At 37.5% G+C, this 12963-nt stretch overlaps 1 protein-coding gene across 1 annotated transcript in view; it reads right to left on the bottom strand.

Moving 5' to 3' along the window:
- The window catches only part of SLC26A7 (solute carrier family 26 member 7), an 82592-nt gene that overhangs the window by 27942 nt on the left and 41687 nt on the right, over positions 1–12963 (bottom strand). The window contains exons 6-9 of the mRNA XM_021388733.1: positions 6913–7065; positions 5461–5543; positions 4012–4159; positions 1776–1889 (exon numbers count right to left, since the gene is read on the bottom strand). Coding sequence (XP_021244408.1) covers positions 1776–1889; positions 4012–4159; positions 5461–5543; positions 6913–7065 — 498 coding nt within the window. The remainder of the gene's footprint in view (positions 1–1775; positions 1890–4011; positions 4160–5460; positions 5544–6912; positions 7066–12963) is intronic.

Below are 12963 nucleotides of genomic sequence, written 5' to 3'. Positions count from 1 at the left end.
CATCACTGAATCCAAAGTTTAGTCTTTGGAGAAAAAGGAGCTGGGCACATTTCTGTCACGTCTCTCTGCATATACAAACCAAGCCATTGCTTTTCTTTTTGTCTGTGATCTGACAAACATCTATGACAGATATTCTTAGTTGTTCATTCTGCCTGACAGCTCCAAGAGAATGGGCAAGAGCAGACTTATTGCTTTCCAAAACATAGGCAAAGAAGACAGGTGAGAAAATACTATAATTTAAAGTATGGTCATAATGCGAATGCATAACCACACTCTAATTTGTGGATACAAACTCTGCTGTACTATGAAACTTTTGGATAAAACCAAACAGATATTAGTTATTTTTACCATGGACTTCCCACCTTGACTTCAAGCCATGGTGGTTTCTTTTTTAAAGTCATATCTTGAATGACCTTCTAATGGGGCTTTGTGTTCCAAAGCCAAAGTGCTCAGATGCCTTATATGCCTTCAGATTACCCTAAAGCTTTCTTAGAAAAGTCATGACGCAGGAAAACTTTAATTTGGAAAGATATGAACAGGTAACAGAAGAGAATGTCAGTGATCGTGAGGGCACATGATACAACATTGAATCTAACTCAAAAAATCTGAAGTGGATAATAGCAGAATGGTAGCTAAACTATTTGCATATGAATGCTTTTAAGGATGATTATTTGATAAATTATTCATTATGATTAACAGAGTTCAGAGAAGTGTGTAGGCTAATTAGCAAGTAATTAGCATGCATAGTTTTGAAATAAAACCCTGTATCATTTCTTAGTACTGTGGTGTCCGCAAGAGAAACAATTGCAGGATATAGACAGGAAGAATCACCACCTACAAACTGTGCTTTGCCTTGTCAGTCACATCTCATTACCTTTCTTTTTGTAATTAATGACCTTTATTCAGGCAAGGGCAGGAGTTATAAAAGGACAATGGCAGCATACTCCCGAGGATACAGCATTCATATAGCAGGATGGCACTGATGGGCTCTTGAATTTCAGAGTAAGAACAGAGAGGCAGTGCTCTGTGCTTACCCACATGGTGCCATCTCACACCAAGTTCACAGCAGAACGATCTGCTGCCTTTCTTATTCCCAGGCACAGATTGGACAGTTTACAACACTACAGAGCCACAATGAGCATTTTCTTCAGTTACAATTCCCTGCTTCCCAAGGTACCGCCATGGGAACTTTTGGGTTTCATTTCAAACAGAAAGCAATAAAAAAAAAATCCTGAAAAAAATATATGTCATATCCGTGGGCTGAATGCATTTGTGAGGGTCAGAAGAAATACACCAAGACGCAGGACAGAAGTTAGGACATTCCTTCTTCTAGGAGCAGCTCTTAAAATCACATTCATTTTGTTTTGAAAATCATATAGGATCACAAATCATTATTTTTTTAAAAAAACACAACACCTCAGGTTAGCCTGTACCAGTAAATCCATTAGATGCCATTAGAGGGCACTTTTGTTACAGTGCTGACAAATTCACGCAAAACTGAAAGGGCTCTTGCATAGTTTCCTGCAATCTGAAAACACAACACCCTCACCTCCTTACTGCCCCAGACTTTACAGTTTATATCAAATTAAACAGGTAAAAATGCATAAGTGGAGCCATTAGCTTTTCTAGTAGGACTATTGCCAAGTGGATGTAATTCCATGCAGATTGTTAACGCTGACAGGGCAGAGTCATTTTGCAGGATGGTGGAATACAATGGATTAATCAGTGAGCAGCATGCTCACCTTCTTTCTACTTACTGCACTCTATCCCGTTACCTGTGTTCTGGCTCCCGTACTATATAGCAGTGCCGTCCGCCCCATTGCTGCTGCGCTTGGTATGCAAAAGAAAAATGAAGGAATGACGTTGCTGAGGCCATGAGCCAAAAGTTCCTGCAAAGTTGTTAAAGAGAATATGTTTTTTTTCCTGTTGCTCCATCATTTCAATCCTTCTTGCCAACAAAGGAGTTCTCAATGAAAATATTACCATGATGAAGAGTGGCCGTAATTTTTAGGGAAAAACATAAGATATGTACATAATAAAACATCTCTTAGTACATCTTCTCACAACTCAGAAGTAACTTGAAAGGTAGAGCTGATGAACTAGAGCCATCAAAAACAGAAGAAGACGGACTTTTTTTTCACAGGATAAATGATATTTCTGAGTTTTGAACACAAAATTCAGTAAAAATATCTGCATCTTGATCCACATCTGCTTTTTAACAGGCCAAAGGCTCAAGTAGTGGGATCTGGACAGTGTCCAGGTATTTTCTGGCTTAAGACTCTGCTGGAAGAAGGCAGTCACTAATTACTTTTTTTTCATAGTATGCTTTAGTGAAAGTATAGTATGGTAGCAACACTATCTGCATGCTCTCTTTCATTAAAAACACATTTTATCTATTTTCACAAGCAAAATGCAGATATGTACAAACAACTATTACTGAAGAAAAAAGAATGCACTGAGGAAGCCTCCTCGTATCTGATAGCTGAGTTGAACAGCTTATAAGAAAGCAACTCAGCTTGGCTTCCCAGCCCTAGCCTCCTGCCCTGCAGTGGGAGTTCATCCATCTCCCGAGGGCAGTGCATCAAAGACATTGGTGCTGCCAGAAGTGCTTGGTACACATCTGATGTTATATCCAGCCAGGGCAACACACCAAGGTGTGCTGGTCTTCACAGCACCGGAGAGCACCACCAGGAAGGTCCCCAGGTAGACTTCTACACCCACGTGACGCCATGCAAAGAGCTGCACCTGGCCCCTGAATGCAGTGCAGCTTTTCCACCATGCTGCCCTATATGGTCTGTTCTCATGGAGGTTTTACTCTCTGCTTCATTATCCTCTGCAGACATACACATCATTTCCACCATTTCAGTAGTTAAGCAGTAAAAGTTACAAGTTTTCCCGAAGTACAAAAAGACACACAGGTTGCTGTTCTCAATTTAGTGCCCTCCAGACACTACAGGACATTGCCCTAAAGCATAACTTATGCTAAGCTCTGCTCCCTAGAAAACATGGCTCTGCAGCACCAACAGAAATTCATGGCGTAATGTATTCTTTTCAAAAAAATTTTTAGAGACTCGAGGAGATAAGAACATTGTCACCATATTTTCCACTGATAGCAGGAATTGCAAAAGATATGCACTGATGTAGCAAGGCCACGCTGTCTTGATGGGATGTTCAGATAGGTCTCCAGCTGCAAAACCAACTGCTCTTCATACAACATTATGTCATCTATCCCATACCATTTAACAGGAAGTTGGGAGCAGAATTCTCACCACACAGCATTAATTGCCAGTTAGGAGACTTTCTTATCACAGTGTTTGAATTATTGACTCCATGGATTTCTACCTGCCTTGCAGCTGCCTACTCACCATGACCAGCAGTGGGGTAATGCAGGAAGAAATCATCCCACTTTTATTTAAGTTAGCACACTGCAGAGTGGAAATCTACTCAGAGAGCTCCTGTGGCTGCAAATTTGGCAGAGCTCTCTGAAACCATCCTGCACCTTTTATATAAATAAACCTTAATTTCAGATGAGATTTCTACTTTGTATAATCCTTATTTTATAACATCAGATATGTAGTAGGGCTGTAAGTACCTAATTTATTTTTAAAACTGCTTTTTGTTCTAATCAGTCACTGGTTTAACATCTTAGCTGGCCTTTAAGATCTCAGATGGCCTTTAAGATCTCAGCTACCAGAAGAGAAGCTGTCTCACCTTGATACACTGGAAAAACACTCTAACACTTAAACTGGCTGCTGTCTGCACCAAATGCAGCATTATGAGATTATCCTTGAAGGATGTATTTCCTCAAAAAGAGTAGCTCATCCAAATAGGACATTCTAGAGAGCTGATGTGGTCTAGATTTGAGTTTAGCAGCAATCATTGGAAGGCGTCAGAATGTCATACAGAATTTACCCTTACTGGGCTTTCATCTTAACACTTTTCTAAAACGGCATATCAATTTCAAAGCTTACTGACCTTCTGGTCTCCTTAAGCAAAGAGAAAGAACTTTACCTGGTTATCATCCACAGTGTACTTAAATCTTTTAGCAGAGCTTTGGGCTAGAGCTAGTGATGCTACATAACCAACCAGTGCTACCCCAAAAGCTTCAGTGACTACTTCAGGTAGGACATTCATGGGTGGCAGTTTTGGACGTGGCAGCCTGTAAAAAATAGATAGCCTCAATACATCTGCGATTCATGACAATATAAGAGAAACAATCTTTGCATGCATGGTTAATTTTGTTTAATACTTATGACATTTATCAATATTTTAGATTAATCAGAATGCAGTGTTAGTATTCAGCATCTCCATAGGTATGGAAACTTACTCCATCTAATGGTGATTTTCTAATGCTATAAAACACTGCAGTTAAGAACCAAATCACATCAAACCATCTCTGCACTTTACAAAAGGACTTCAGACTCTCCAGAGGGCAAATCATGTCACCTCAGAGCTCAAAACACCTAAGGTTTCTAATGATCTCCACTGATGAGGCAGTTAGATATTGCAGGTAAGCGCCTAAAGATACATGGGAAGGATCCAGCTTTCTCCTTATGTTTTTCAGCACTACAGAATCTTGGCATGTGAGGCTAGACAGAAAACAAGCTTCTGATTAAAGCTGTATCAGTACAATTTAACTGCCCATAATGCATATCAAAAGGAGTATATAACATTGTTTCAGCCTCAGAAACGTAGCCTTTAATAGCCTACCCTAAAGAGTTAAAAACAATTTTCTCTCTCAGCAGCTTCCCTTATTTTACATAAGTGCAAGCTGCTACACATGCACTCAGAGCTTGCCTAGTGAAACACAGGGAAACCCTACAATCTCCAAGAGGGAGATTATAGAACAGCTGTGCTGTTCCTTACCAGCCCTTGGAGTATGAACATTCTCCCTAACACCTAATCTAATTGTTTTCACAGCTAATTATACTGAATATCTCTTTCCTTCTTTTCAAACTCATAGAGGAAAACATATCACTGTCCATAGTAAGAATGCTCTTTTATAGATTAAACATAGCTAAATGCTTTACTTTTCTTCAGAAACCACATTTTCTAAAATTACTGTATAAATGAGTGGAGAAGAACTCATTGCAGCAATCTGGAGGACTTATCTCACTGCAGTCCTCTGTTACACAAAACACAGGTAGCAATAATCTAGTAGATTGCCCTCCTGTCATCCATCCACTAGTCATCAACAGGTATACAGTAGCTACTTTTTACTGCATAAAGTAATGAGATAACTATGAAAATGTACAAAAAAAGTCTGTATTTTTATGACAATATCTATATCAATACACCTTGTTAATACGAGATTGAATCATGAGAGTATTTGAGAAGGTCAGGAATGAAAATGATAAGATTTCATCATTTTTTATTCCAATAAACTACTTTGACCTCCTCACAAGCTGTTCACAGAACTAAATATGCTGAGAAGCCACAAACTAATAAAAAGCACATTACCCTTGAGGAATATGCCCCACGACTTCTAGCCCATAGACGTATTCCATATCAGCATAGCAGCAGGCAATGGATGTAGCAATTATCTATTTGATTCAATACAGAAAAATACATTATGTTTCTATTGCTTTCAGGTTCTCTCATGTCCATGTTACCGCCATAGCTGAGAATATGACAGTATGACAGTGTTCATGCATTTGTCTTTACACTAATCCAGTAAGATAGAGAAATATTGTTACTAAAATTATAGTAAATATGGAAGCGAGGCAAAAGAAATGATCTGGACACAAGAACAGTTTTAGAAAATATGTCTGAGGAAAGACTATGATGGAGGAGTTCAGATGCCCTGTGATAATAAAGTCAATCTGAAAAGACTCTTGCCAGTCGTTGTCAAACTACCCCGTACAACACGTGCCTCAAACCACTGCCATTCATGCCAGCAGTTTAAAGTAATTTGAAACAGAGGTGCATCTGAGTGGTGTGATTCAGCTGATGCTCTCTGAGCACATCTAATCCCAAGTGGCAATATTGACTTCAGCACACAGTCCAGCAGAAGAAGATGTGGTTACCTCTCGCATTTATGTTTCAGCAGGCATAAACCTTGCTGAGAGAGTAGAAAATTTGGCCTTGAAGAGGTTCAAGCTCATTTCCCATACTTTTTGTGAGCTGACCACAGAAATCCCAGAACAGGAACATGCTATAGTCCATCATCCTTGGTTTGCAGTGTTTTAACCAGTATTATTTAATCGGCAATACAGAAACAGATCACAGAGCAGAGACTAGAATCTCATTTTCAAGCATTTTCCACAAGAAAAAGGGTTCTTTTGTAAACATTTTTTTTCAACAACAACAACAAAAAAGTAATCATTATGATACACTCTGAAATAAGCCTTTTTTTTTTAATTTTCTTTTACTGCTCTAGAGCAAAACAGAAACTTCTGCCCTAGAGCTGATTATTTGACCATAGTTTAATCCTTAAAGTATAGATTTACAGTACAATAGAGAATTTCAATTTAGCCTATGCTATAGGAAAGGAAAACTGTAGGTAAACTTACAGAAAGCAATAACTTAGGTATTTAACTTTGCTGCAGATAAACAAAATGCAATACCTAAGTCAGAACTACTCAGCACAATGCTTGCCCGAAGTTATATCAGTTACTTTTCATTCTCTACGTTACACTTCTCATGCTTCAGCATTCTAGACCTCATGCTCTTGTAATTATGCAAAAAAGTAGTAAAAGTATTATAAAAATTGGGAACATATGTCACTTCTTTCTTAATTATTTAGCCAAACTCTTTCCTGTTATTGCATTTAATATACAGCCATGAAAATCAGTTATTCATTTAATAAGTGGCAGGTGTGAGTAACTATAGAAAACAGAAAACTTCAGGAAATTTGTTGAACCACTGAAAACTCTATGAAGCAAAAAGTCTGATATTTGACTTCATACTTACCAAAACTAGATCAATAGGAAGAACAATTTTAATATTTCTCTGAAATTTCTCATTCAATTCTTTAACAAGAACAAGCACCACAATGCTCAGCAACGAGAGAAGTAAAGCCTCGAGTTGAACCAATCTGATATTCTTGAATATGTAGGCATAAATCTGCAGTGATTGAGATGAACAACAGATTATATTCACAAATCACAAAATAACATAATTCCAGGTCACATGCTACAGTATTTTCTACACTTCATACCTGGGATTACCTGGGAGAGTTGGATCAGTAATCCAAGAGCTGTGTCATCTGACACATAGAATCATAAAATTGCTCAGGTTGGAAAAGACCTTCAAGATCATCAAGTCCAACCGCAACCTAACCATACTACCCTAACTCTAACAACCCACCACTAAATCATGTCCCTGAGCATCACATCCAAATGGTTTTTAAACACGTTCAGGGATGGTGACTCAGCTTCCTCCCTGGGGAGCCTGTTCCAGCGCTTAACAACCTTTTCTGTAAAGAAGTTTTTCCTGATATACAACCTAAGCCTCCCCTGGCGCAACTTGAGGTCATTTCCCCTTGTCCTGTCACCAGTTAGACCAGCCCCTAAATGGCATTCACTTAACATTTTGTAAGGAAAAAAATCACCAACTTAACGTTGCCAAATACTATGATCTTTGGAAAACTCAAAAAAAAAAAAAACCGCAGTGACTATTTATATGTAAGAATGTATATGTTTCCGTTGGAGGAAGCAAGAAAATTCCAGTAAATCTGATATATATCCTTTCCTTCTCTAGTTTCGTTAAATTCAGTGAATTAAGAGAGAATTGCGTGAAAACACTGAGAGAAACTTGCACAAAGACACATTATCTGTGTCCACAGGTCAACATCTAAATCTAATAGCAAATGTTAGGTCTGAGGAAAGAATTAAGAAGTCAGAAAGAAGGGGAAAGATAAGGAGAGAGAGGAATGAAGAAAAAAGAAAGAAAGATGCAGTAGTGGCTGGGGAGGGAAGCAAGAGGAATCTTTTCCCAGATGATTGTTCTCTTCAGGGCCTCCTCTCCATCACTTAGGGGAGTCCATCCAAATATGTTGTAAAGAAACTGTATAATTTCAGCGAGATACATTCAGTGTCCCTGTTGATTGCTCATGGCCATTTCACTAACAGTGCTCCATGAAGCATGTTTTCATCAGGTTCAGATGCTGCACACACTAACTACCTGTCATGCTTTGCGTGTATGCGCTGCTGGCTATTTAAATGACTACTGCTATCTACTCGACTCTGTTTCTGTCTCTAGCAAGAAGTTGCAAGTTAAAAGCTGCAAAGTAAGTCCATTGCTTAGTGGAACAAAGAAGCATGACAATGAAAGTAATGCATGCGCTTAATAAAGATGCAAGGTGGAGAAAAAACAAGGTAGGCTCAGACACTTAAATTCTGCGCTACGATTTTAGGAGCTGTTGTGTAGCCAGAAATGTAAACTATATAGAAAACAGAAGTTAAAATCTAGGCTATAGTTTCAGACTGCCTCACAAGTAACTTCCTTTAAAACCACAAAATGAAGCATAATAAAATCAAGCAACTGATGCTTGAAATAAATTATAAACAAGTAAAAGTTGTTTTTTCCTAGCAACAACTAAGATCCTAGGTCCCAGGCTGGACCAGGCTCTGAGCAACATGATCTAGGTGTGCATGTCCCTGTTAACTGCAGAGGAGCTGGACTAGATGATTTTTAAAGGTCTCTTCCAACTCTAAGTATTCCATGATTCTATGGATTCTAAGATCAAAAGAATAAATGAAAGGTAATACCTGTAGTTTTATGAAAGTAGATATTAATAATTTTCTGCCTTACAGAACCTATTTCCAAATAAATGCCTAACACTAACAAAGTTTGACAGTTTGGAGTTTAAATACTTATTTATATTAGACAGGAAAAAAGAATAGATAAATTATCTTAGGAAAGAGCTCTGTTCTAGCAGAAAGGCAGTCAATATGATGATAATTTTCCCCCCGTTTTGATTTTGTCACTCATTGAAGAGATTATGCTTTTTTTTACATGAGTAAATTATTAATAGCTTCCTGATTTTTCCTCTCTTATAATTCCTAAGAAGATCTTAATAATCTATAAGGGCTAAAAAACTAACAATAAAATAAAAAATTCTAAAAATGGTCACAGAAAAACAGAAGAAGTGCAATTTTTCTCATAAAGGGAAAACATAGTCTTCTCCATTGAAATATAGGCCTTGGATTTTCGATTAAAGATGAACAGCGTAAACCAGCGCAAACATTTATCATAACCCAAAAAACATTATAAAATCAACTTATTAAATAATGTGATGTACCTATGTCATGAATATGGTAATCAACCCAGTTTTTAATCACTTATTTCCCTGCTGTCATCACACAATGTGAAACAAGTCTTAATGGGGCTTGCAAATAGACTGTGTACCCCTAATCTTCCAAGGATGCATTGTCAAGAAAGCACAGGCCTTGGCTCAGTACCCAGCAGAAGCTGTGATTAATTAGGACAAACGAAAGCAATCTAGAAAACTACACTGCAAACTGCACCCACAAATGCAGAGAAGGCTGAGCTATATCTAAGATAAAGTGGTAAGAAAATAAATTGATTCTTAATTGTCAAAGACAAAGAGACATGGGCTTTTTTTTTTTCCAAATGAGCCCTGTCAGCATTAGCTATCTATGTATTTTGTGTTTAATTTAATTTGCTTAGACAAACTGAGATCTAATGCAGGGTGAATAGATATAATGTTAATGAGAGATTACTAAGAAATGTGCACAAGCTTTTAGAACGTCTTTCTTTCTTCACAAATTAACTAAAAAGAAGATTCCACTTATTTTTTTTAAATAGCTAGCCCAAGCTTCTAGAGCTTTCACAAAATCTCAGAATCCCAGGACAGCTGCAGTTGACAGGGGCCTCTGGGTCCATTTGGTTTCCTCCAGTCTTCAGGCCCTTCTCCCATTTGCCTTCATCAAGAGAAGATTATATATACTAGCCTCACAATCTCATCTGCCAGATCCCTTGGCACTCCCAGCAGGGCCAATGGACTTACAAATGTCCAGTTTTCTTAAAGAATCCCTGACCTGATTCTGTTCCACCAAGGTTATATATTTCATGTTCCAGTCATTCAGCCTGGCCTCGGGAACAAGGGATTTCTGAAGGCCGGAGTTACTGGCAAAGACTGAGGCCAAGAATGCGTTCAGTAGCTTGGCCTTTTCACTGCCCAAGGTAACAAGGTCTCCCTTGTCATTCAGCATAGGGACCACATTTCCCTTAGTTGTCTTTTTGTCACTGATATACTTGTGTATCAGCCATTCTCGGTGCCTTTGACTTCTCTGGCCAGATTCAATTCCATCTGGGCTTTAACCTTTCCCACTCGATCCCTGACTGGTCAGGCAATAACTCTGTACTCTGCCAAGGTTGACTGTCTTTGCTTCTATCCTCTGTAGGCTTCCTTTTTGTGTTCGAGTGTGGTCAGGATCTTCTTGTCCTGATGCTTGATCCATGCAAGCATTCTGGCATTTTTGACTGACTTCCTCTTTCTTGGGATGTATCACTCTCGAATTTGTAAAGCTTTGTCATACCTTTATCAGTCTGCCACAAACATTTTACTTGAACAGCCTACTGTATTCTTTGATGTTTCTCTCTAAATCCTCCCCTTCAATATGTACTCTACATCAGCCAATAAAAAAATCAATCCTTCAGAGCTAACAGCAAACAGCTGTATCCCTAAAGGATGACATTTCTAAAAAAGATATCAGAAATATCAGTGTCTGTAATACACTGAAACAAATCTGGCAGTAATATGTATAAATATTACATCAATTACCACAACAGACTCCAGAGCTACCACTGGCTATTCCCTGGTAATCATTCCCTGAAGCCCTGAAAACACACTTCATGATGATATCAGCAAAGCAAGCAGAGCGTTTCGCAGACCACTCACTGTTTCTTCAGAGGAAAAACCTGCATGTGGTTAATGTGTACTAAAGCCATCAATCGAAACTCTGCAGTTCAGATTTCATACTGTCCATTAGATTCCTGTACTCATCTAACATAAAAGTGTAAATGCTAAATATAAACACCTAAAACTCAAGTAATCTGATTCAGAAGAAATATTTGCAGATGTTTTCATCACAAAAATCACTATGAACTCAGTATTATACATATTCAGATACACATTTTAATGACGCACATATTGAAATAATTTAGAATCTGTAGTAGAATTTAGTTTGATATTGGAGTGTACAAAATAATCTTTTGTGTCATTATATCATTAACAAAAATTTCAGAATAAAATAATATATTTAGTTAATTGTCTCTTTTTATTTTTATTTTTAATTTCATGTAAAGAATTTTAATTGAAGTGATGTGGTAATATGAGGAATAACTGAACATTTCAGCAAACTTGATGTAAATTTGAAAATAAGTAAAAAAAAAAAGCAACTTTCTAACATTGTACACACATATATATATACAGACATAATGCCTCTGTTCTTCTGGGAAATTAACTGCTTTGAATTCCACTATCTTTTCACATAATTTCAAATGGTAATAATGCACACTGACATGGTTTATATTCTAGGAGGAGTGTGCATTCTGATAGATTCATGAAATCCTGAGCTCTTTTTTTAAACTGTATACATGAAGATTAGCTTTAAAAATGAGCGTGGAAACTGAAGCAAACAAGAAAAGAAAAAGCAACAAATTGGTTAAAATGCTTGGTTCTGTCTGAGAGTAGGTGACCTTGTTACATTTCAAAAAAATGTCTTTTTTTTTTTTCTTTTTAAAAAAATACAACACACTGTATGGGAAAATCACGTAGGCAACTACTGTGAACTGGGCAGGGAACGAATAGAAAAAAAAAAGAATAAGAGAAGAAAGGAAAAAGACTGGTAGTGGGATAGTGTGAACATGAAAGCTTTCTCAGCCAACTTGCAGCACAACCACAAGGATTTTGCAACCAGCTTGCAACACAACAACAAAAGACTCAATTTTGCAAAGTAGGCTTCTTACATTGCAGGAGTTCACTTTGAAGTGCTGCATTCCATAGAAACTTGTGGAAGGATAAAGGGCAAACATAGATATGGCTTTCTGTTTTCAGATACTAAGTAAAATTTAATGATAGTTTTCTTGCAGTCCCTCATGAAAATCAGATTTCACATGCAGCCTTCCCTCACCATTTTCCTTCTCACCTTCACCTTGCCATTCCCACTTGTGAAATCTCCACTGATTCTGCAACGTGCAGCTCAGTTGCAGTATTACAAACTATACACAGGGAAAGTGAAATGTAATAAATTACATAAGCTATGTGTAAACACAAAAATCCCATAGGCTTGATGCAGGTGAAATATATTCATTCTCCCATGCACAAAGCTCGTTTTTATGTTTTCAATTGTGATCTCATCTGCTATAAAAGAACACACTTCAATGGCTTGCTCTACTTTCAACCCTCCTATTACACTTTACTAAACATCCTTATTCTTGCTTTCTCAACCCGAAGGCTGCCTGAGACAAAACAATGGGCTTTGTGAGTGGGAGATGGTTTGAAGAAAGAAAACAAAAAGTAAGCAAAAACCCAGTCCCTGGGTTTCATGAATTTAGAGTAAAGAACATGTCAAGAGACATACTGCCAGATTCACAGCTGGGGACTGAAATACTGCAGCTTCTTGAAACAATCCACAAGTCTAAACAGATACCAGAAACATTTTGAAGTATATGTATGGTAAAATTGTTCCTTCTAAATGTTTCTTATTTGTTATTATTTTAAATTGTACAGAGGAGTTTTTGTTTATTCATTTGTTTTTACACAATTCTACAGAGCAATTGAAAACCTTAAAAAAAATCAAGATTTTTTTAATCTGGAAAATGTTCAAAGAGAGTTGATTTCAAAAGTGAACTGAATGGCAAAGAACTTTTTTCATATACATTAAAATATACAAGGGATGAGGGAATAGATTTCTTTCAAAGCATTTAAATTACCTAATTCATGATATCATCAACACACCAACATGGAAATATTTCCTTGTATCACTGCTGTTC

Source organism: Numida meleagris, chromosome 2 (assembly GCF_002078875.1).
Source record: "Numida meleagris isolate 19003 breed g44 Domestic line chromosome 2, NumMel1.0, whole genome shotgun sequence".
In the NCBI taxonomy this organism is placed as follows: Eukaryota; Metazoa; Chordata; class Aves; order Galliformes; family Numididae; genus Numida; species Numida meleagris.
Note: the sequence above shows the minus strand (reverse complement) of the source record. Positions and strands in the feature narration are given on the sequence as shown.